At 46.4% G+C, this 24,323-nt stretch overlaps 1 protein-coding gene across 3 annotated transcripts in view; it reads right to left on the reverse strand.

The window, feature by feature from the left end:
• Nucleotides 1–19,392, reverse strand: part of SLC7A1 (solute carrier family 7 member 1) — a 37,418-nt gene extending 18,026 nt beyond the window's left edge. Inside the window, exons 1-3 of one of the 3 annotated variants that reach the window (XM_081004127.1) lie at nt 18,859–19,392; nt 17,038–17,089; nt 4,737–5,120 (exon numbers count right to left, since the gene is read on the reverse strand). In XM_081004127.1, the coding sequence (XP_080860253.1) occupies nt 4,737–5,106 (370 nt within the window). In that variant the 5' untranslated portion in view covers nt 5,107–5,120; nt 17,038–17,089; nt 18,859–19,392. Of the gene's footprint in view, nt 1–4,736; nt 5,121–17,037; nt 17,090–18,500; nt 18,609–18,858 lie in introns of those variants that run through there. The other 2 variants (XM_081004126.1, XM_081004128.1) reach the window with 2 other exon arrangements.
• Nucleotides 19,393–24,323: the final 4,931 nt, after the last annotated feature.

Genomic DNA, 24,323 nt, shown 5'->3' on the forward strand with positions numbered 1-24,323 from the left:
CAAGGCTGCCACATACACTTGCTTCTATTAATATACAATAAGCAATGGGGGAAGCCTCTTTCCATCAAATTTACCTTTACTGGCTATGCAAATACTCATGCTTAGACACATATAGTTGTTGATTTATTGGCAAATCCATTCAAAGACTTCTAGTGGATGAGTTCCACATGCTTAGCCCTCATTGACTTAATTCAATTCTCTATCCTCTGCTTCGGAATCTACTGAACAGAACATTGTACTCTGTTCTGTCTCCACCCCCAACGTTCAGCCCGGACATTGAGGTCCAGCAGCGAGGGCCTTCCCTCACTGCGAGGTTGCAGGGAACCAAGCAGAGGGCCTTCTCGGTAGTGGCACCCGCCCTGTGGAACGCCCTCCCATCAGATGTCAAGGAAATGAACAGCTATCTGACTTTTAGAAGACATCTGAAGGCAGCCCTGTTTAGGGAAGTTTTTAATGTTTGATGTCTTTAATATTCAGTTGGGAGCCACCCAGAGGGTATAAATAATAAATTATTATTATTATTATTCCAATTCTGTAACAAACATTATACCCCATCAACATGCTTACAGCACCAGGGGAAAGCGAGACAGCTATGGCATCTTACCACGAGCCCATCTAACCTTGGCCAAGAAAAATTCTTCTCAAGAGCAGCATAGTGTACAGGGGCCAGGGGCTACTCAGAGAACTCAAGAGGTGTGGTTCACGGAAGTGTGGTGAGAAAGGGTAGTAGGGGCAACAGGTTCCGCACCACAAATTCATCTCTCCAATATGGTCTCCCCATTTCAAAAGTTAACAAGGACGGAGTGTGAGCAGACCAGATAGAAACAACAGCCATGCTGCAAAGCCCATGGGGAAAAGTTTGCCTTTCATCGCAACACAACTGCACAGATAGTTTTACATAGGATGGAGCATTAGAAAGCAGTGTCAGGATTCAGGAATTTAGTACCAGAGAGAGGAAAGCAAGAAAATCTGGTTGCACGAGGAAGCAAGGCAAGACTGACCTCTTCTTCTCAAACCGGGGCTGTCCCACCTTTACTGTGGCCAAAATTACTGACTTCAAGCAACTGCTATAGCCATGTGAGCCTCAGTTACTCCCGCTGGGCTAATGCACTCAGGTCTACCTGGGGCTTCTATTCCCACTATCCCTGACCATTGGCAATGTTTACTGGGGCTGATGGGAACAGGGTTGTCCAACAATTCTTTATTTTATTTTATTCCTGCATTGCAGGGGATTGGACTAGATGACCCTTGGTATCTCTTCCAACTCTACAATTCTATGATTTCATAAAAAATTTATACTGCTTGATTGTAGTGGGGGGAACCTCAAAGCAGTTTACAATATCTAGGTGGCACCATTTTGGAAGAAGTGATTCAAGAAGCTGTCAGGTTGCTCGGTTCTATAACACAGATGACCACATGAACGCTATGGGCTGGGACTAAGATAGATTATGCACAGTGCTAAAAATGAAGACATTTCACCCTTCAGTATACTGTTTGTGAATATTCCCTGACCACTCATAGAATGCACTTATATCCAGTTCTTAAGCTACTAAACAAAGCTTTGAGGAACTGCCTGAAAGGAGGAAGTTATGGCGAGGGCCCATTCTCTGATCAACAAGAGTTGTGTTTTGCAACATTTATAAACACCTACAAAAGCAAGGAAATTCCTTAAAATGATGTGCATGAAAACCAAGGAGATGTAAATAAATAGGGAGCTTTTGAAGTTCAAGATACATTCCCTCCACACCCTTCCCTACAACACCACTCCTATTTCTCTCCTTAAACAAATTCTATCCTTAGAATGAATTCATGCTGTGCTTCAGCAAGTATTTAAAGAAATACAAGCAAAACATTAATATCTATCCTCCCACCTTAACACACACAAAACTAAATGCCTTCTCCTTGCAACAAAAACTGCCCACTGGAAGACTGTACTAAATAGCTTGGATATCATCAAAGACCAACATTGTTCAGCTACATTCCAGGAACTGCCAAGCAAAAACCTGCTTTGAGCGGATTTCAAACCACAGTCGCTATAATGATGCAGAAGTCCCTGAAGGTGCTCCTGGGTAAGTGATGCAATGTCAACATGTTAAATTAATCTTGCTGTCTGGGCATAAAAAAAGAAGTTGTTCTAAATGAAGATGAGGCAATAAACACCCCAGTTCCCTAGGGACACTACTACAAGGAAAGCCAATTCCTCAATGTTCAACAAAATAAATTTATCAAATTGCATGAACTGTACAAATATTTGGTCTAATAAAAATAAAAAGAGCTTCACTGAAACAATCTACACTTCCAGAATAATTATGGGATACTGCCTTATAGGGACTGTGCCATTTCGGCCTGTAGATTGGGGCGGGGGGGGGGATCACATTCTTATTTGCTGCCTCCGTTCTGAAAATTCTATGCAAGCTTCTAAAACACACATACACAAAACCCCTAGTACATCAGTGAAAAAGGCCTAGCTCCCTCCTGAATGCACCAGTTTCCTACGCACCAAAATTTTTATATAAAAATGCATTTAACCATGCAATGTCCTCCTACTAACCGGGCCTTAATTTTCACTCACCCTATTCATTCTAAAGCCCTATTAATTCATTCAAAAGGATGTGCAGGGCATGCATGTGCTGGCAGCCACTCCCCAATGCTCCAGTACACACCAGGCACACCCTCTCCTCCCCAAACCCTTACCATGTCAAGCTCTGAAGGGGCTTGCAAGCATGCACACACAACCTCCCTTCAGCATCAAAGGTGGAGCAGACATACACCTGCTCCCTTCTACCTTGTTTAAGGCCTCATGCATTCAAAAGAACACATGAATAGTCTAATTAACTTCCTATAGAACTTTGCGTTCAGCCCCCTCAAACTTGAGCTGTATACAGACATTATACTCACAAGTGAACAGAACATATGAGACGTGTCTGCTAGCACCAGCACCCCTGTCATCCTACACAAGTTGGAAGGAAACCATCTACAGCAGGGAGATGTAGGCTCCAAGTAGCGCAGCATTCTCCAGGCAGTCTCCATGACGACAAGAGGCTCCCTGCTGCAGACAACCGTCCTCACCTGATGGCGAGGATGCTCATCCACCATCTCACCCCCCTTGCATGTCCTACTGAAGAGCATAATGCCCGAATAAGGCTTCTAGGATTCATCAACCTACATTCTTTATGTACATCAACTTTCCTCGAGCATAGTGCCTTCCAGATGTGATGCTGGGATTCCCAACTCCCATCATTCCCAATCACTGGCTAGACTAGCTGGGGACGATCACCTGGACGGCAACAAGTTGGGGAAGGCTGGTGTGCATCACACTGCTGCGACGTTCCCTAGGTTCCTCGCAAGAGCCGGTCGATAGGTGGTGACTCAAGTCAGTTTCTGCACTACTCCGCTGAGTCCTGGCTTCCCTTAAAAACAGCACCTACTGACTTCCAGAGAAGTCTCAACTGCAGCCACACAAGTCAGGTGGGTTGTGATGTATTTACCTTAGAACCCACCCAGACCAGAATGTGGGCACTTAAAACATAAAAGTGTATGTAATTGCTCCTGAACAGGAAGTTGTTAGAGACAACAGTCTTATAGTTCTCGCTTCCGGGCCTAACGTATTGCCTGATCTCTTTTTACATATGATTTCATTATCCCTTTCATCTCGCTTCCTCTCTGCCTGCCTCACAGCCCCCCACTCCCCATTTTGCCACCAACACCCTCAATCTGACACACACAGCGAACTCCACCCAACACTTCCCTGCTCTTATTATTCCACTCACTCTTCTATCAAGGTTATATTTTATCTTTCACAAGTTATTTCCTCCATAATAAAGCACACAGACACAAGATCCTGGCTCTGCATTCTGAAAGTGGGTGAGGCAAGAACTTGCAGCTGCCAGAAGCAAGGCCTTCGCAACACTTGCTCTCCAACCTGATGATGGAAGGGAAGATGGGATACAAATGCAATAAACGGGTTCAAAATCTCTATACGCTTTTACAAAGCTGAAAGGCACTCCCGGCTTTAATTATGTTGCAGAAAATGAAACACTGGCAATTTCTGTGTTTTCTGGCTTGATTTTAACTACTATCCTACTTTTCTTCTTTTTTTGTAAGCAGCTTCGAGTTTCAGAAAAGCAGCATAGCAACATTTTAAGCAATCAATCAATCAGATGTATGCATAGTGATAAATGTTCGTTCACATGTGATCTGTCCCCTTATCAGGTGGTCCCTTTGTGGATTCTGAGAGCACTAATTATCTAAGAGGAAAAGAGGAATCGTTTCACATTAAGTCTCCCCAACTCTTCAAATTGCTGGTCAGGAGGCAAAAACGAGAGCTTGCTTATGTGAAATCAATCCAATAGAGGAACCCAAACACAAATCTCCTTTTTGCTGGAACAGAAACTAAAGCTAACAGGGGGATTTCCACAGAAAGATTGGAGCAACAAGAAACTGTGGCCCAATCTAAACACCTGTAAGCCTACTTAAATGGGTTTAGATTACAGCCTTGTTATTTTCCTAGTGAGAGTGCTCCTTCACTCACTATCCGAGCCCGAGTCTGTTACAGAGTCCTCCTTATCCAAATATATTGCGCATTTCCTATTACAACATAGTAACTTGCACAAAGCGCTTTGAACTCTCAAAAAGGAAACTGCAGCTATAAACAGGGTATGAAATACAATTTTTCACAGATCCTGCTGTGCATTTTGCACAGTATAATTGAAGCAACGGCACAAAAAATTACCCACCGATGACATAGGAGAGAATAAGGTTCCATCCCGTGATGAAGGCCAGCAGCTCACCGACCGTCACATAGCTATAGAGATAAGCTGATCCAGTCTTTGGGACTCTGGCACCAAATTCCCCATAGCAAAGTCCAGCCAGCACAGAAGCCAGAGCAGCAATCAGGAAAGAGATGACAATGGCAGGTCCTGCGTTTTCTCGAGCCACTGCCCCAGCAAGAACGTAGACTCCTGCCCCAAGCGTACTGCCTACGCCAAGGGCAACCAAGTCGAAGGTGTTGAGGCATCGCGACAGCCGGCTGGCCTCACTTGTGCAGTCCACCACTTTCCGACGAACCAGCTGCTGCCCAAAGCTAACAAGTCCGTTGTAGGCCATCTTCTTGATGAAACCTGGAAGGGTAGGGAGAGGGAAGGAGAGAGAACGTGCAAATAAATCACTTATAAGTACAGTGGTACCTCAGGTTACAGATGCTTCAGGTTACAGATGCTTCAGGTTACAGACTCCACTAACCCAGAAATAGTAGCTTGGGTTAAGAACTTTGATTCAGGATAAGAACAGAAATTGTGCTCTGGTGGCGCGAGGCCCCATTAGTTAAAGTGGTGCTTCAGGTTAAGAACAGTTTCAGGTTAAGAACGGACATCCGGAACGAATTAAGTTCTTAACCCAACGTACCACTGTATTTGAACCTTCAAAGTGGTAAAGGGACTCCTGACCGTTAGGGTCCAGTAGCAAACGACTCTGGGGTTGTGGCGCTCATCTCGCTTTATTGGCTGAGGGAGCCAGCGTACAACTTCCAGGTCATGTGGCTAGCATGACAAAGCCACTTCTGGCGAACCAGAGCAGCGCACGGAAATGCTGTTTACCTTCCCACCGGAGCGGTACTTATTTATCTACCTGAACTTTGACGTGCTTTCAAACTGCTAGGTGGGCAAGAGCTGGGACCGAACAACGGGAATTCACCCCGTCACAGGGGTTCGAACCGCCAACCTTCCAATTGGCAATCCCTAGGTTTAGACCACAGCGCCACCCTCGTCTCCTTCAAAGTGGTATTATGCAGAAATAGCTTTGTCCATACACCATCATGCATAAAACAGCATATGCACAACCACCGAAGTCAGTCCATTGGTCCATTTAGCTCAGTACTGCCTACACTGACTGGCAGTAGCTCTCCGAGATGCCAGGGACTGAACCAGGCCACATTCTGCACAAACTCCAATTTCCAGATTACTTTCACAGGCAGAAAGTGCATCACAATCACCCAAACATGAAGCTACCAGAGCATAAGTCACCATGGCTAGGCTATCTCTGTCCAGCAACACCCATAGCTACTCCATGCCACTCGAGGTCACCTGGGCCTCCAGGTACAAAGCTGGATCAAGGAGTATCCCCTAACTAAACTACTTGGTCTTTCAGAGGGAATGTAGCCCCATCCAGAACAAGTTGCCTATTCAATTCCCAGGCCCAAGTACCACCCAGGCACCGGACCTCTGCCTTGTCAGGATTCAGCCTCAGTGACGAAAGAGAAAAATTTACGGCTTTCAAACAAAACTGTGTTTGATGTTTTGCTTTCCATCACATTGAGAAGCATGCTTTTTTGCCAAATAGTAACCAGTCTCACTTCTGGGAAGTTCTGGGCACCTAGCCCACAACCCAACACATCTAGCTCTGTGCTGAACTGCGGTCCTTGTCTTCAAACAAATGATCTTGCTTAGTTAGGGTCAGGCAATGCTCTGTAACTTATGTGCACACACAAACCAGCTGCAGAAAGCTGCTACCTGGACAAAGGATTACATTGGGAGACAGTATGCATCTGAGTACCAGTCACTAGAAACTGCAGGAGGGGAAGAGTGTTCTGGAGCTCACTTCCTGCTTGCTGGTTCCCCACTGGTGTCTAAATTGCTCTTCCAACCTAAAAGTTTGAATGCCTAATAATTTTCAGAAGCAGAGGAAGAGTAGGAGCAAGATCTAGAGAGGATTAGAGTGGTTTTTCTGTGCTTTGCATAGCCTTTTGGCGTTCCCCATGTCTAGTAGAAGAATGCTAATATGGAACTATGTGGATTTAGAAGAGAAGAGGAAGAGTTTGGATTTGATATCCCGCTTTATCACTACCCTAAGGAGTCTCAAAGCGGCTAACATTCTCCTTTCCCTTCCTCCCCCACATCAAACACTCTGTGAGGTGAGTGGGGCTGAGAGACTTCAAAGAAGTGTGACTAGCCCAAGGTCACCCAGCAGCTGCATGTGGAGGAGCGGAGACGGGAACCTGGTTCCCCAGATTATGAGACTACCGCTCTTAACCACTACACCACACTGGCTCTCTCAATTAATTTAATTAAGCTTTTCTTCTTGCAGAATTTGGGTTATGTTAGTGCCTTTAAAAAATGCAGACATCAAATTGTGAGATCAGGAAGGGTGAGGCTAGACTGCCAGTTCTGAGTCCCAGTGACATCGTAGGACTTTCGAGGCCTGTTGATTATTCCTTCATTCAAAACAAGCACAAATCCTAACTTTTCATCTTCTTTTCTAGCAACAGCAGATTTTTTTGCAGGGGGAGGGAATCTAACCTTCAACAAAGATAAATGATGTTTTTGTTTAATGTAGATTCCTCAGTGAAAAGGTGACTAACTTTTTTCCTAGTTAGCAAATCCCCCACTGCATGTTCCCCTCTTACAATCAAGAATGGGGAAGCAATTGTTTTTCCAAGAAGTGGGTTACTTTGAAATGCTGCTTATTTAAAACAAGCTGTTCCTGCATATGCAGGGGTCAGATATTCCAACCATGTGGACCAGATAGATAGATAGATAGATAGATATAGATTAAATATAGCATATTTATTGAATCCAGAAAGCACATTCGATTGGCTCATTTACATGCCCCCACGGCTACAAGCTCAGCCTGTTCTGCCTAGCCAGATGAATATCTGGTGATATTCATCACCAGAATGTAGCTGTATGGGTTGAATAGCTTCAGCCAGCCATATATATACATATACATCGGGGGATGCGGGTGGCACTGTAGTCTAAACCACTGAGCCTCTTGGGCTTGCCGATCAGAAGGTCGGCAGCTCAAATCTGCACAACGAGGTGACCTCCCATTGCTCTGTTCCAGCTCCTGCCAACCTAGCAGTTCAAAAGCATGCCAGTGCAAATAGATAAAAAGGTACTGCTGCAATGGGAAGGTAAACGACGTTTCCGTGTGCTCTGCTTCGTCGCGGTGTTCCGTTGCGCCAGAAGCGGTTTAGTCATGCTGGTCACGTGACCTGGAAAGCTGTCTGTGGACAAACACCAGTTCCCTCGGCCTGAAAGCGAGGTGAACGCCACAACCCCATAGTCACCTTTGACTGGATTTAACCGTCCAGGGGTCTTTTACCTTTAACCTTTTTTACATCTACATGAAACCAACAGAAGCAAGGAACATTATTTGTGCAATGTCCTGCTGGCTTAAATGCACTAGCATGTAAATTTCCTGTGGGAACAACATTCTGTTTATATGTATTTCACATTTCCTGAGGTACTTGCACTATGCTGAACGACACTGTACGTACAATAGATACTACTGTTTTCTTCAATACCTATGGGCATCTTTTGCCTCTCCCTCTCTCCTGCCTCTCCCTCTCTCCAGTTAGAATGCTCAGCATTCATCCTTCCCTCCCTTCAGGTTTAAGCCAACCATTTATAACTATTCTGACCACATTCTTCTTTGAACAGGACCTCCCCAGCAGCTCTGCAGCGATTGCAACAAACCGCTCAAATTGCATCATCACTGAGTGCCTCTTTCCTGCAGTGCTGGCAAATAGGCTTGAGTGACAGGCTGTGTGTGCGTGCGCTGTGCACATGTACCCACGCACCTTACATTTTAACGGTATTTCAGTAAGTGACAAGATCAGAACTGAACAGCTTGTCAATAGAAAGCATTGCCATGGCAGCATCACCCACACACTTATTCGCCTTGCGACACTAATGTCAGTCATTTTATTTTTTAAAAAAGTGGGTGGGTATTGAGCCCAGAGTGGGTACTGACTCTTGCGATATATGTACACCTATTAATGAAAAGGCAATGCAACTTGCGTCGCTTGCCTAATAGCTAAAATTATTGAATGGGGGGAGGGAACTCTTCAATAACCAAGTGAGAAATACTGCTTATAATCAAACTTTCATACTTTTCACAAGAGCAAAAGCACATTCACCATGCTGTTCTACAAAGGGTCACAACGGTCAGGACCTAACAACTACATTCACAATATATACATTAGGGTTGATGTGGCTATGGAGCTACCGGTGTTGCTAGACTACAAATCCCATCTTCCCTGACTATTGGTAATACTGGGTGGTGCTGATGGGAGTTGGGCCCTCAGAAAAAACAAGTACTGAGAATACCGATTCATATCTCCGATATTTAGTGATTAGTGTCTTCAGGCTACATATTCTAAAACTATAGTGAAATCTGGGGGATCATTCTGGAACAGATGGTTTCGGAATTTAATCTGAAGCTCTTAATTTGTACCACTTCTGTGGGTTATAAAGAAAATCTAAAAGGTGGAGACCCCAAGCAAGAGCACAGAGTTAAAACTGGCTGTATAACTCCCAGGTTACCCTTTTCTAGGAAGTGGTCTTTAATCTACACCATCGCAAGGAAGTGTACTTTCAATAAAATCCCTGCCACATTTGATACACAGTGCATATCGTTCTTAGCTAAATAAGCCGAAGATTATGCATCTGAATAAGTATGTTGTCTTTGATGCATAGGAGGTGGTTTCATTTTCTTTGTGGGCTGCAATTTTCCAAAAGAGAAAGAAAGAAAAGGCAGGCACAGTCTGTGGGTTGATTCAGAAGGCTCGGTAAAAGTGGAAAGAATTCTCAGTCAAAATGGAATGTTCAGATCTTCTAGCAACAAAGGTCCTATGCATCCTGCTTTCTAGATATAATGAGTGTATATATTTTTGAGTGTGCAAGAGAGGGACATAAAACACAAGTATCCACACCCTGGCAATTTTCACTTTCTTTCTTAAAACCTTGGAAATGCAAGGTTTCTCTCTCTCTGGCTCCCCCCCGCTCTTCTTTAAATACATAAAATTATATTTCTAGAGCATGATCAATGTACATAGAGCTTGGCAGTTTCCTAAAACTTCTTCTGGGAGGAGGAGGGAGGATTTACAGTTTACAGTCTCCCAACCCAGCAGTTTTGTCTCTGTACCCCCAAGCACTTCAGATTTCCTCCCCGCTAGATAGGGGCACAGCTTACCTGCAGAATTCCTCTAAGGTTCCTAGGCCCTCTCTGGGCCACATAACTGTGGCAAAGATTCCTGCCACCACCAGGTTAGGAGGGAAACTGGAGTTTATTATGCTCACCAGAAGAAAACAGCACACTTGCCATGGAAACTGCAGAACCTCATCACTTAACAGATGGGAAGTTTAATGCAAACTTAGAATAGGCGACACAACCAACATTTACTGTGGCAAAACCCCCAAGGTGCACAGAATGAGGCCTACTTCCCACTGAGGTGTTAAACCTGGTCTGCATCACTTCAGACACGCTGGTGGGGTCCAAACATTTGACTGTTCTTCCAGAATTGTTGGGTGTTGTTTTTTTATGGGCACATAGAAATATAGCATGTCTAGAGAAATAGGGGATAGGAAACGTATTGTGTAGGTTAGCATTCATTCATGAAGGCTCCCTGCCATTTGAAATGTTACTGAAGGTTTACTACCTCAGAGAGAACTAGGCCCGAGTTCTGAGAGGGGGGGACATGGCAGCATAAAAGTATCAGGTCAGGCTGTAATATCGCCATGGAAACCAAGAATGCAAGTCCCACAAGCATCTCCTGCAAGCTGACTTAACGGGCAGGGCTCTACTGGACAATACGATTATAAAGAATGTGCTGCGCTTAATAGACTAGGGGTTTTATTGGAAGAACTTAGGCTGGCTAATAAGCATCTGGAAAAGAGGCTAAATTCCACAGGGATGTTTTTAAAGGAACTTGCAAGAACTCTTTAAAAGGTACTGGAATGGATAGGCCACACAACCAATACTACCAAGCCAACAGGAGGCATTTATACTCAGACCAGCAGCACACACACCCCTTAGCTAATTTTGTTATGTTTCCTAGTAGTGAGGAAATGTTCCTAATTTTTGCACGATTGGGCGTCCATTGGGCTATCATCATATCCAGGGGATTACATACCTTATATACAATATTTTTAAAAATCCACATTAATCAGCTCAGTGAGGAGCAGGTTCCACAGCCGTGGTGCCACCACTGAAAAGCCTCTGCCAAAGGATCTCACACCAGACAACTTATTCAGGACAGGGACTATAAAGAAAGCCTCACTGACTGGTTGTAATGTAGAGGCAGGTTGATACAAGAAAAGGTGCTCTCCCATTTGGGTCTCAGGTTTTTCAGGGCTTTAGATGCCAACCTAGAACTGGGCTCAGAAGTCAACAGGCAAACAGCTAAGCTGTTTAAGTAGTAGTGCTACAAGATAATTCCACAGTGATCAACTTAACCTTTGGAAGGTTCTTTGCATATCATTTTGTTTTTAGCGAATATTATTTGTACACCAATTACAATAAATTGACTGACAGGTAAGACAGCTCAAAGTGATCTGCGGGGATGGGGCAGTTTTGGATCTAACCTGCTGACCATATCCACTTCCTTTCCCTGGTTTAAAATCAAGATGGGTGGGGCTGTCACACACAAATTAGGCAGAGCGTGGAAAAAGTAGAAAAAGAAGGTTTTTCTTTCTGCCTCATGCAATAAAGCTGAATGTCAGAAGATTCAGAACATGTAAAATAGTACTGTAATAGTAATGCATAGTGAAACAGTGGAATTTGCTACCACAAGATGTAGTGACAGAACCAACTTATGACAGTTTTAATTTAAGGAGGGGTAGACACATTCATGGAGCACAGGATGAACACCAGATGCTGGGAAAGATAAGAATGCTACTGTGTTCATGTCCTGCATGCAGACTTCCCATAAGGTATCTGATCAGCCACTTAGGATGCTCTATTAGATGCCTTTGCATCTAATAGATGCAATTGCATCTTTTTACATTCTTAGGGCTGCAGCCTTAAATTAGTTCTACTAAATGTCCTACTTCCGTTTTAACATCTTCAAATTCAAAACAATGAACTCCAATGTTTGTTTTTTGATTTATTCCGTCCTGGAAGATTATAAATTGGCTTGCTCTTGCTATGATTTTAAGTCTTTTATCCTACAACCACATGCGTTCATGCCTGCCTGCGTTACAAGTCACTTGCATGAACACGTCTATAATCAAAGACGGTTTCTTAAGTCATGCATCACACTGTTTTGTATTTGCTTTGAAACTTCGTATTCCTTGGACCTCGTGCATTATCCAAACAAAATTACTTTACCCAGGACAGTGTGTTTGTTTGACAGTACTACCTAAGGAACAACCAGTTTTTGTTAAAGCTCCTCCTGCAATGGAGACGATAGCATTATTTTCCTGTGTATCAATAACTTTTGATAGCAAACAATAGGAGTACTAAGAACCGGATTGTGACACATGGCAGACTGAAATTGTCTATTAAGTCATACAAACATAGGAGGCTGCCTTATACAGAGTCAGAGCAGTAGCTTAATATTGCCTGCACTAACAGACAGCAGCTCTTCAGGGTTTTCAGATGTCCAGGATTAAGCCTAGGGGGTTTTGCATGCAATGCAGATGTTCAATTACTGAACTGCAACACTTCCACATATGTAAAAGCTGCACTACTGCTTTAAGTGATGCATTTCTCTCTGAGAAATCTTCCTGTCCATTATTTCCTTTATTGTGCTTTTGCCGATATAGGAAAACCATCTTGAGCAAGCTTACTCTCTATTGAAAATCAACAAGTGTGACTTCAGTGGAACTGCTGGAAGTTGGCAGCAGCAGCTAGGCAAACATCTGCTCTGAAAGACTTTGAAAGCCACTGGAAGAAATTTGGAGAGCCACAAGCCCTTTGAAACAGTTTAGAGATCTAGAAATGTAACTTCTGTACTGATCCGGGGAGAAAATACTCTTCCTGCCGAGATGCGGGACATGTGCACAATCTGTAACTCAGAGCTGTGGTTCTGCTCAGAGACATTGTACATAGGCTACAACTGCTTGTCTCCCTTTCACTTCCAATGCTTAAAAAGTGCCACTCCTTTAACTGCAGACGATATTGCGACACGTAGAGTCACTTTGGCAGTGCTAGGAAAGTGCTCTCCACCTGCTAGCATAAGAAAGGCTACTGCCCTGTTATCATCTGAAGCAACTGGCAAAATGCTGCACTGCCACCTTCCCAACTGCAGTATCACTACTGCTTAAAAGGACCAGGCAGTGAGGAGGTTGGGGTAGTACAGCTGAATGGGTGGGGTGTGGCAAGTTCAGAGCTCTGCAAGTGCACCAGTGGAGCCAAACAGGCACTCTCACACAGCCCCAACCTCCCCACCACTATATCCTGGTAAGCAACAGCGCTTATGCTGTCGGAACAGAAAACGAGAAATGCCCCTGAAGTCTCAGGAGCCCAATGCTAAATACAGAGCAAGACTACAGAAGCTGCAAAAAGCCTTCTTTTTAAGCAAAATGATAAAGGTATTTCTGGGCAACTGAGCTGTTAGGTTCTATGTACTGTTAGCCTGCAGCTGCTCCTACCAATAAAAAAATGTGTTTTATCTGGGCTGTTGAATTGTTTTAGCGGATTATCTTTGGATACAGTATTATCTTATTATTTCTCCAATAAGGCAATTAATATTATTTATGTCGTATTGATTTCTTTGGTTGCTGCTATGGCAAATAATGCAATTAGTACATTCCCCCCCCCCCCAAGTCAGGTTACTGACTGTTGGTCTACAGATAATATCCAACTCCCCAAAGTCCAAAGAAAAAGATTGGGGGTGTGGGCAGGGCGTTCCCTGCAGATGTCAAGGCACAAGCCTAGAAGCTCAAAATAGGAGAGTGGTGGCTGCAGACAATCAGGACTTCAAAGTGTGATGCCAGTTGATTGACAGGTGGGTGGCTCCACCAGGGGGTGGAGAAAAGTATCCTGGCCCACCAGCCAGAAAAGGTTCTCCACCACTTCCCTAGATCCATGGTAGAAATTATATGAGATCTGCCTTTTCCCTATTCTTAAAGCAAGTTTTACAGCACTTACTCAAGGGGGAGGGAGCACGTATTGCCCAAGCAAGGACTTTCACAACTCAGGTATCAAGGACTGAGGATTCTCAAGAATGCTGCTCTTCTCCCAGCAGAAAATGAGAGGATCTTTACCTAAAAGGTCACCAGTTGCAAGTTCAACTGTTTGAGAAAGGAGAAGACTGTGCTTATCTGTATTTGTAGAAATGCAGTGATCCCACCGAACAAACTTTGCTTCCCAGTGAATACAAGTGCCTAGACTGAAGCAAGCTGTTTCAAGTAAGTCACCCCCAGCACAAAGCAAACTAAATCTCTGCATAAAATACAAACTCTTACCTACGCATCGCAGCGCTGTATGGAACCCACCTTAAGTCATTCCAAATGTGGCTGTTTTCCTGCAAGAATCTCCCAGCCCCACTAGCTTTAGCTGCCCACTAATGAGGTTCCCTGTTTACTGGTTACAGAGAAAACAAGGTTCTACAGAAAAATGTATTTGCATCTGTTGACCCTGGTGTGTTTTCTAACACACAAAAGGTCTCCAGTTTGAAACCAGGTATTAACACAGGGCCATAAAGCAAGGCAACATGGTTGACTCTGGCGGCAGATCTGGACCCAAGGAAAGTGCCCCTCAACTTTGCTGCCACCCCCTCACACGCCATGGTAGCAGTGGCGTGCACCCAAGGAGAAGGAGGGGGGAACGGGAGCGGCAGGCCATGCCCACAGGAACAGTGCTCAAAATTCATCAGGTGCATTTTGCACCTGGCTGATGGCCACTTGTGACCAAGTGAAAATGCCTGGGCCTCAAGATGGTGCCTGCCATCTGCCCCATCTGGAGGAGCATGCCTAGGGATCCTTGAATCTTGGCTGTTTTCACACACTAACAACACACAATGAATGCTATCCGTTATATTTTATCTGCACAATCAGAATGAATTTCAGGAACTCAAAAGTCATATTAAAAAAATATGACTTTCGAGCCCTCTGGCCCAAAAATGAGGCATTCCATTCTGGCAACTGCAACCCTGGTTTAAGGGGCCAATTGGCAGCTAGCTCATATATCTGAGTTTCTAACACTGCACAAGAGCAGTGGGGCACATCCGTGGTGGCAGAGGCACTGCTGGGCACCAGGAGCGGGGGTTGCCTCAAGCGGCAAAGCACCCTGGGCTGGCTCTGCATCAACATGTAGATATTTATAGGGAGGCCCATAGTTCAACTCTAGAGCACATGAGTTGCATGCAGAATGTCCTAGGTTCGTCTACATAGGGCTAGGAAAGACACCTGCCTGGAACCCAGCTGCCCATCAGTATAGACTAGCCTGCTGGCTAAGGCTGATGGCAGTTGTAGTCTGAAACATCTGGAGGGCACCAGTTTGGGGAAGGCTAGTGTAGACAATCCCAGGCTAGCTAGACCCACCATCTGCCTCAGTGTGCATCAGCTTCCTACATCCTTATGCATGCTGGCATAATAGTAAGTGGCAGTGAGATGCAGACTCTCTGTTTTAATCCTTTACCTATCACCAAGTTTGTTTCCAACAGCTGAAACACTATAATGGGAAGGAAAACAAACCCAAACAAAAGCATGAAAGAAAAGAAAATTAAAGGCTGAATTGGGAGGTCACTGTAAAGGCAGGACAGGACCCAGCGTTCCAACAGGCTGCACTGACGCAGGAAGAGTTAATGAGACAAGTAAGCAGAGTAGGGAAAGAGTCACTTTCACAGAAGGCTAATCAGCTAATTAGGAGGAGAGCCAAAACTACATTCTCAATATACCTGGTCACTGTTAATTCTCAGCAAACAAAGACATAACTAGACTGAAAGGGTTATTGCATGTCCCAACACTGTACAGGTTGATGCGCATTTCCTGCCAGAATGCCTCATCAAGATTTCCTATTTTATCATATCTTCTTGTTTTAGTTCCCCCACACCTTCTTCCTTGGAGCAGTTATAGAAGACCCATGCCAACATCAAAGAAACAAAACACACCTGAGGCCAGTTGCTCCTCAGGCAAGCACACAGCTGACAGTATGGTGAACAGCCCCATTTGTGTGTGATCATCGTAACACATGAATCGCCTTACATTCTGAAATGAATACTGGAGATTTCAGATACTCCTTTGAGCCGCACAACCTAGTAGCTCATGTGCTATGTTGCTCATCTGAACAGATTATTCTAATGAGTGAGAAAACATTGTTTGAATTGGTTCCTAAGAAAGCATCTGCAGGCAAAATGTCTCAAAAGGCAAGTGGAAACAAAGCTGTTCTCATATAATTACACCATAATTATTTTATAATCATTATAAAAAGAATCATAATTGCAGAAGTAATAAAAAGGAGGGAAGCTTTCATTAATTTGAAGCAGTTCACACACTTAACACTGCTTTTATTTATTATCTCAGCATCAGGTGAGGTCATTCCAGGAGTTGCGAAATTTTGGTACCCGCTAATATTGTAGGCACGGTACAGATTTAACAAACTATGGTTTGTTGTTACATGCCTTGGGCTTGTATGAACCCCCCTACTCCCCATCACACACAGATGAAGAAAGGAGATTTAAGATTTCCGTTCCTGATTAACTAGAAATTGTAATCTTGTAATTGTGTCCAATCATTGTGAAGTTTGTCAGGTTCAGACACAATGCTAAATTGCATCTAAACAGAATCAAAAGCTTCTGATCTCTTCTTCGTGACAACACTGGAGGAAGGAGGAAGAACATAAACATAAGGCTTGTTCTCACAAAACAAGGCTATGGCAATGTTACAACCCAACCAGTTCGCTGTGGCCAAAGGAGAAGGAATGTTGACCAGGCCAAGCATGTATGTGAAACTTTGGATACCTGTTACTAAAACATTCCAAGCGCTAGCCCTGCTTTGTTATTTGTATCCAGTGACTCTGGCTTCAACAAAGCATGCAAAGTTTAGCAGCAAACCAAGAAGAGGAACAACTTTAAACATTGCTTCAGATTGCAACGCAAACTCAACGCAAGTTAATGTTTTATCAATTTTTTTTTATTAAAAAAAAACTAGAATACCTGTAATTGAAAACAAGTCTGTTTTAAAAACTGGACAACTTAAAAGATACACAATGATATTAAGATACAAACAGAAAAGGAGCATGTGCTTTTCATAGCGGACACGGTACCGTCATTCCCCAGAATTTTCAGTTTAAAGGAAATTGCAGAATATAGCATACCCTTGCTGAAGACCTGAAGAGTCACACTGGGTTTCTGATATGAAATCCTGACCTAGAAAGGGCAATATTCTGATGACGTGGCTGCTTATACCCTTATGACCCAATTCCCACAAGCCAAGAGTATCCTCCAGCCGCTTAAAAGTAACTGTGAGGCAAAGTTCTCCTCTGGCTTCCACTTGTTTAGCGGTGTCGCAGCTCGGGTATCAGATTATCTAGGCAGCTTTTGGTCTGGCAGTAGAGCGCTATGGGTTACTTGCAAGACTTCAGAATTTGAATCCAAGCACCATAAGTAACTTTGCAAAAATGAAAGTTGCATAAGTATTGGCTTTCAAATGACACCCTGTTAGTGCAAACCTGCCAAAGAGTTTAGAAGGGATTTGATGAGGGCTTGTTCCTTTTACGTTGGCGCAACTGTGATTCTTGAAAGTACAGTACATTCACTCTTAAAAATAAATAATGTGGCATATTTCCACTATAGTAACTAGCAACAACAGCTAGCTTAAAAAGCCATCAGACATCAAGGGTGATTAACAATCCCTTGATACTATCCTAATGTGATTTCCTGCCCCTAACAGCAGCAATTTCCCTTAGAAACTTAAGCAAACAAACTGGATCTGTGCATTCCAAATCACATTCAAAATTTCCACTGCAGTTTAGAGGCAGTAGGCAAAAGTCACTGAAACCAACTTTATGGCTTTAAATGCTGGGCAAACACAAGCACTCTGCCTTGCCTTATCTGGGCTTCATTACAACTGCTTGTGTTCTAGTTTTCAGGTTTCTTTAAAAGCAGCAAGGAATCTAGCACCTAGGAGGAATATCTGATTACACACCCCAAAAAATGGAAGAACAGATACCTAAAAACAGAGAATTCAGCACAGGAGTCTGAGCAGCAGTTCCTACACATCTTATGCCTTGGATTTATTTAGCCCTACCTCTCTGCTCCCTTGCTATTATTGGCAAGGAAGGCCAAGAAGGTTCTTTACCGTAAATAACTGGCTCACTACTTCTAATGTAATCCGTAGGTGAATTGCATCAGAAGGATATCTCGAGCCAAAGTATGAGAGATGCTAATGCTGTAGTCCTGGGGCAGTCCCCTCCATAAACACTTAAGACCAAAGACGGAAATGCACTGTAGTAATGTCTCGCCTCTCCCGCAACAACACACACACACACACACACACACACACTTGTGAACCAAAAAAAGCGCCATTTAAGGCAGGACGCCTTTCATCCCCAAAGACAAATTAGATCAGCCCATCATATGCCTGCGGTGCGCAGTTGGGGAAGGGGAGAGTTTGCCCACCCTCTGGAAATCGCAATGTGGGAAGGGGATGGTGGAATTGGGGCGGGGGGGGGGAAGAAACGAAAAGGCGATCTGAACACTCCCACCCCAGCCGCATGATCCCCGATTCGATCTACCTAGGCAGGGCGTCCCTTCCGACTTCCTCTACGCCGTGACTTACACTATAAATATTGCATCATGCACCACGCTGCTCGCAAAATGGATTCCTCGCGTAGCATGTGGCTGAGGTCCGGAGCACATGTTCGCCCAGTGAGAAGGCGGCCGGGCCGGGCGGAAAAGCCAGCCAGCCAGAGAAAGAGATGTGGGCGAACCGGAACCGCGTGTTCCCGGGGCTTCCCCCACCCACCCCCGATTCCCCACCTCACGCTCTCCGGATGAGCCTTCCAACCCTCCCGCTCAAGAGGGCATCCTAGCAAGGCGATCTAGCCGACTTTGTTTTGTATAGAAGCTGGAGGAGAAAGAAAGGGCAGAGGGGCTGCGGGAGAAACCTCTGCCTGGGGGTCACCCCGGTTACTCACCCCGCCTGTGCCCGGTCAAGTTCCTGGTGAAACGGTGACAGCAGCAGCAGCTGCAGCAGCTGGTGGAAAAGGGAGAGAGAAGGAAGGGAAAGGAGCGCGCGGCGACGGTGGCGGCCGAGAAATGGCGCGGGAAGCCGAGTTGCGCCCTCGCCGGCTGCCGCGATCTCAGGAGCGGGCCGAAAAGGTGCTGCCGGTGGCGGCTGAAACTGGCAGGGCTGGCTGCATAGCAAAGCGGTCTCGTCTCTACGCGTCGAGGCGGCTCCTCCTCCTCGGTTGTGAATGGAGGCAGCCGCGGGCGACGAGGGCGGGGAATAAGGCGCGGAGGGGAGGGACTCCGAGCGGCTCACAGCCGGCGTCGCAGCATTCGCCCTTTCTCCACCCCCTCCGGCGGTTTTATTATAGCAAGGGAAGGAGGCGGGAAGGACGCCGCCGAGCGGGAAGCGGGCGCTCCGCTGCCGTCTGAAGAGAAGGGCATTGAGGGACGACGACGACGACAGGAGCGTCCGCGGGCTGAGGCGGTCAAGCCAGGCGCAGTAGCCCAGGGCTGCCGCCGCCGCCGCCGCCGCCGCCTCTGCCCGTCCCAGTGTTGGCACGTTTGGAAAGGCGCCCGGGGCACCGCTAGGCGCGTCCCAGGAGGCTGAGGGCGCGCGCGCCTCTCCCGCTCCACACTCAGCATTCCCGCCCACAGGGTGTGTTCCGAGGGCAGGGCTGTGAAGCGCGCCAGCTGCGTCTCGGCTTCCTTCCTTTCTCCGTCTGGCTGTACCCTCCACTCCCCCGCCACACGCACGCAGCTTACCTTTCCTCCCCCGCCCCGGGCTCGGAGGAGGAGGAGGAGGCGGCAAGTTCAAAGCGTCACCGCGTGTGTGTCATTATCTCCCGCGTCACTGGAAAGGCTCTGAGAGATAAGGGGAGGGAGGGCGGGGGCAGCTGTAGAGAAAGAGCGCGAGGGGGCACGAGAGGGCGGGGGGGAGAGAGGGGACGTTCGTGGGGACGGACCCTGGCCCACGCTACCTCTGCTTTGCGTTCGTCAAGGCAGGAAGACAGCAATGGGCAATGGCATGCCACACTAGGCTTGCTTATTTGGGGTGTTCAGCCTGGACGGGTCTGTGCCGTCTAATGCTGTTTTTGTTTGCTTTGTGAATAACCGCTGCTAACAACGTGATTTTTTTGTTATTTCGTTTTCTTCTTGCTCCTTTACAATTCTTTGCCCAACCGGAACCACATAGATATGTATATCAAAATAGACAAGCACATGCACATATATGCACGCACCAGCAACTCAGAGTAACACTTCATGCATCTGATGAAGCGATCTACAGTCTCATACGCTCCAGCATTTCTTCGGTGAAAATAGAGACATCCTAAGGGAAAGCGGGACATTCTGGGATCAGATCAGAAACAGGGGCAGCTTCTATAAATCTGGGACTGTCCCAGGAAAAATAGGGACAATTGAAGAGTCTGCAATCTAAGGACCACCTCTCCCCATATGAACCGACCTGGACCCTTTTCTGCAGTGACTCCCTGCTTGTGGGATGCTCAGGGCCAGATTTAGGTTTGATGAGGCCCTAAGCTACTGAAGGTAATGGGGCCCTTTATATGTCCAGCTGTCCTTTGTCAACAACAAATTGGCACTGTTTTTTGTTGTTGAATATATGCTATATGGTAATTTACTTACCATTACTTACATCAGAGGAGCCTACACACCACCAAACACTTGCTGTATATAGGTTTTATTTGTTTTTTATCTTATATTTTGGAAATGTGCATCCAGGTTTTTTCCTTTAATTTTTTTTTTTGGGGGGGGGACCAAGAGAGTGGGGCCCGAAGCTATAGCTTCTTTAGCTTATATGTAAATCCGGCACTGGTGATGCTCTCCCCAAGGAGGCTCACTAGGCAAAAATCTTCCTCTTCTCCCAGGTCTTTGGCTAATTAAATAACATATAGCCTTTTAAACTGTAGGGGAGGAGCATTGTTTATGTTTGTTATGGTATGTATTTTTGTGTTTTTCTATTGTAAACTACGCTGTGATCCTCAGATGGAGGGTGGTAAAGACATTTAATAAATTATTTTCATTATTAGAAATCAAAAATTGACAGATGGAGCCACCTAACAATTCAAATGTAACACTGAGGGTCTAATTAAAACATGTAACTTGTCACTAAAATTGGTCTCTACCTGATTTAACAGTACAATCAATTTCTATTTATAAGTACCGTAAGTTCTGTTGAATTCAATGGGGCTTACTCCTAGTTAGGGGGTTGGGACTGCTACCTGAGTCATGAGTCATTGTGGTTTTATGGAATCTGTCTGAAACAGCTTGCAGGAAGAGACTATCTTTATTGATCTGACGCAAGCTGCTCTGGAACGCCTTTTATGGAGGATAAAATGCTTTCAATGGATATATTAGAATAGCTATTCTTCAGCTGATCTTCAAGATTACTGTGTGCTGCAAGGGTAATTGCACCCTTTAGCGTAGCTTTCCCCAACCTTGGGTCCTCAAGTGTTATCACAACCCATATCATCCCCAGCCATCATGGCCAATTGTTGGTGGTGATTGGACCTGCAGTTCAGAAAAATCTGGGGGGCCCAAGTTGCGTGAGTCTTTTAAAAAGCAGGCATCAATTTCACAAATGACAATGACACTTCTAATTCGGAGCAGCCTTAGTTGAAAGCTGCCGCTTTGCCGGTGAGTCTTGGGGAGGACCGCTCCCCCTGCAAGCCCATTCTCCATCTTGGGCCTGGGGGCGGGCCCCATACTCCACCTCAGCATATAAGGCTCCAAGGAGGCCTCGGGACATTGCTGCTGCCGCTTTGCCGGTGAGTCTTGGGGAGGACCGCTCCCCCTGCAAGCCCATTCTCCACCTTGGGCCTGGGGGCGGGCCCCATACTCACCACCGCCACAACTTTAAGGACACTGGTGCTGCAGCAGCAAATGTTTAAACGTTTTATATATTTTAAAGTGTTTTAAAAGTGTTTTTACTTTTTACTTTGTTGTACCACCATAAACGGTGGTTTTTATCCATGTATTTTTATTTTGTTTTCTTTTATTTTGGGTTGGGGTGGGATGGTTGTTGAGTGGGGTGGGGATTGGTTTTGTTTTGGTGTAATTGTTTTTTGTTTGTTTGTTTGTTTGCTTTTGTATTTTGTAAATGGAGGCGAGTATGAGGCTTGGGATTCCTACTGTGGAGGGGCGAGGGAGGTATGGCGGTGGGGGCAGATGTCATAGGCGAAGGGGATCGAGATACGGATATGCTCGTACCCCTTCCAATCTGCGCCCCATCCCGAGAGACGAGGGTAGGGTGAGCAAGGATTACTCACCTCCGTCACTGGTGTTGTGCAATGCCAGGTCTATAGGCAACAAAACCGCCACCATGCGAGATTTCATCATCTCGCAGGGGGTCGACCTGGCTTGTGTGACGGAGACCTGGGTGCGCGAAGGGGATACTGTTACCTTACGAGAGATGGTGCCCCCGGGTTTTTCCGTCCTCCACCAGTCACGGACTGTGGGCCGGGGGGGAGGGGTGGCATTATTAATCCGGGAAGATTGTTCTTTCAGGGCTCTACCACCGCCATCGATCCCCGGCATTGAATGTGTTGGCCTAGTGTGGGGCTCCGAGGTGAGCTTGGCTGTCTGGCTGGTGTACCGGCCACCTAGCGCACCAGCAGCCACTCTGTCAGGCCTGCTGGAGGCGGTGGCCGGCTGGGCCTTGGAGTTCCCTAACCTATTGGTATTGGGGGACTTCAACATCCATGCCGATGCCACTCCCTCCTCACAGGCTCTGGACCTGGTGTCTTCCATGGCGACACTAGGGCTCTCCCAGTTTGTTTCGGGCCCCACACATCAAGCAGGCCACACGCTGGATTTGATCTTTGGTGTCGGTATAGATGTGATCATGTTTCCTTCGATCAAGGTGCCATGGTCTGATCACTATGCTCTGAAAGCCAGGATTGATGTTCCACCCCCACCCTGCTTAGGTGGCGAGCCGATTTGGGCTCGCCCGCGGAGGCTGATGGACCCTGATAGGTTCCGTCAAGCCTTGCGGGACCTTTCTCCCCCTGGCGACTCATTGACTGAGCTTGTTGAGGGCTGGAATACCCAGCTCCTGGCAGCCATCAATGAGATCGCACCTAAGTGCCCTCTGCGACCCCGCAGAAACCGGGCTCCCTGGTTTACTGAGGAGCTCCGGAAAATGAAGCGGGACCTCAGACGGCTAGAGCGAGTATGGCGGGGTGCCCGTGACGGAGCCTCAAGAACATCTTATAGAGTTTTTATGAAAACCTACGAGATGGCAGTGAAGGCCGCTAAGAAGTCCTACTTCTCGGCCTCCATTGCATCCGCTAGCTCTCGCCCGGCACAATTATTTAGTGTAATTCGGTCTTTAACGTCCCTCGAAGGACAGCCAAATTTAAATAATAATTTGACACACAGCTGTGAGGCATTTGCGAGCTTTTTTGCGGAGAAGGTCCTGTCGCTCCGCCATGACCTCCCTGCCAATTTGGATACAATAAAGGAACTGGAGGCCCCTCGACTGTCCTCGGGTCCAGTATTGGACCACTTTGACCGGATATCCCCAGCCGATGTGGACAGACTCCTCCGAGCTGGAAAGCCCACCACTTGTCCTCTCGACCCGTGCCCGTCTTGGCTGATTAGAGCGTGTCCAGACGAGGTGCGGGCCCCCCTGGGGGATATCATCAATCTGTCCCTTGGCACCGGGACATTCCCAGGGGAACTGAAGGAGGCAGTGGTGCGTCCGCTCTTAAAGAGAACATCATTAGATCCCTTAGATCTATCCAATTACCGCCCAGTTTCGAATCTTCCATTCCTGGGTAAGGTGATTGAGAGAGCGGTTGCTGAACAGCTTGGTAGGTTTCTGGATGAAACATCGGCTCTGGATCCATTCCAGTCCGGCTTCCGCGCTGGTCATGGGACCGAGACGGCTCTGGTCGCCCTAACATGATCTCCGCAGGCAGCTGGATCGAGGCGGGTCGGGGCTGCTGATTCTTCTAGACCTGTCAGCAGCCTTCGACATGGTCGATCACGAACTCCTGGACCACCGCCTTGCCGACGTGGGGATCCAGGGCACAGTCCTTCAATGGCTGCGCTCGTTTCTCTCTGGTTGGGGACAGAGGGTGGCGCTTGGGGGGGAACTGTCATCCCGCCACTCCTTGGTGTGTGGAGTGCCCCAGGGTGCGATACTCTCCCCGATGCTTTTTAACATCTTTATGCGCCCCCTCGCCCAGCTTGTCCGGAGTTTTGGGCTGGGCTGCCATCAGTATGCTGATGACACCCAACTCTATCTGCTGATGGATGGCCATCCTGACTCGGCCCCAGACACACTGATCAGATGCTTGGAGGCTGTGGCTGGATGGTTACGTGGGAGCCGGTTGAAGTTAAATCCTTCGAAGACAGAGGTCCTCTGGCTGGGACGGGACGATATGGGATTGAGGGGGCAACTCCCATCTCT

Source organism: Podarcis pityusensis, assembly GCF_964106645.2.
Source record: "Podarcis pityusensis genome assembly, chromosome: 4".
Taxonomy (NCBI): Eukaryota; Metazoa; Chordata; class Lepidosauria; order Squamata; family Lacertidae; genus Podarcis; species Podarcis pityusensis.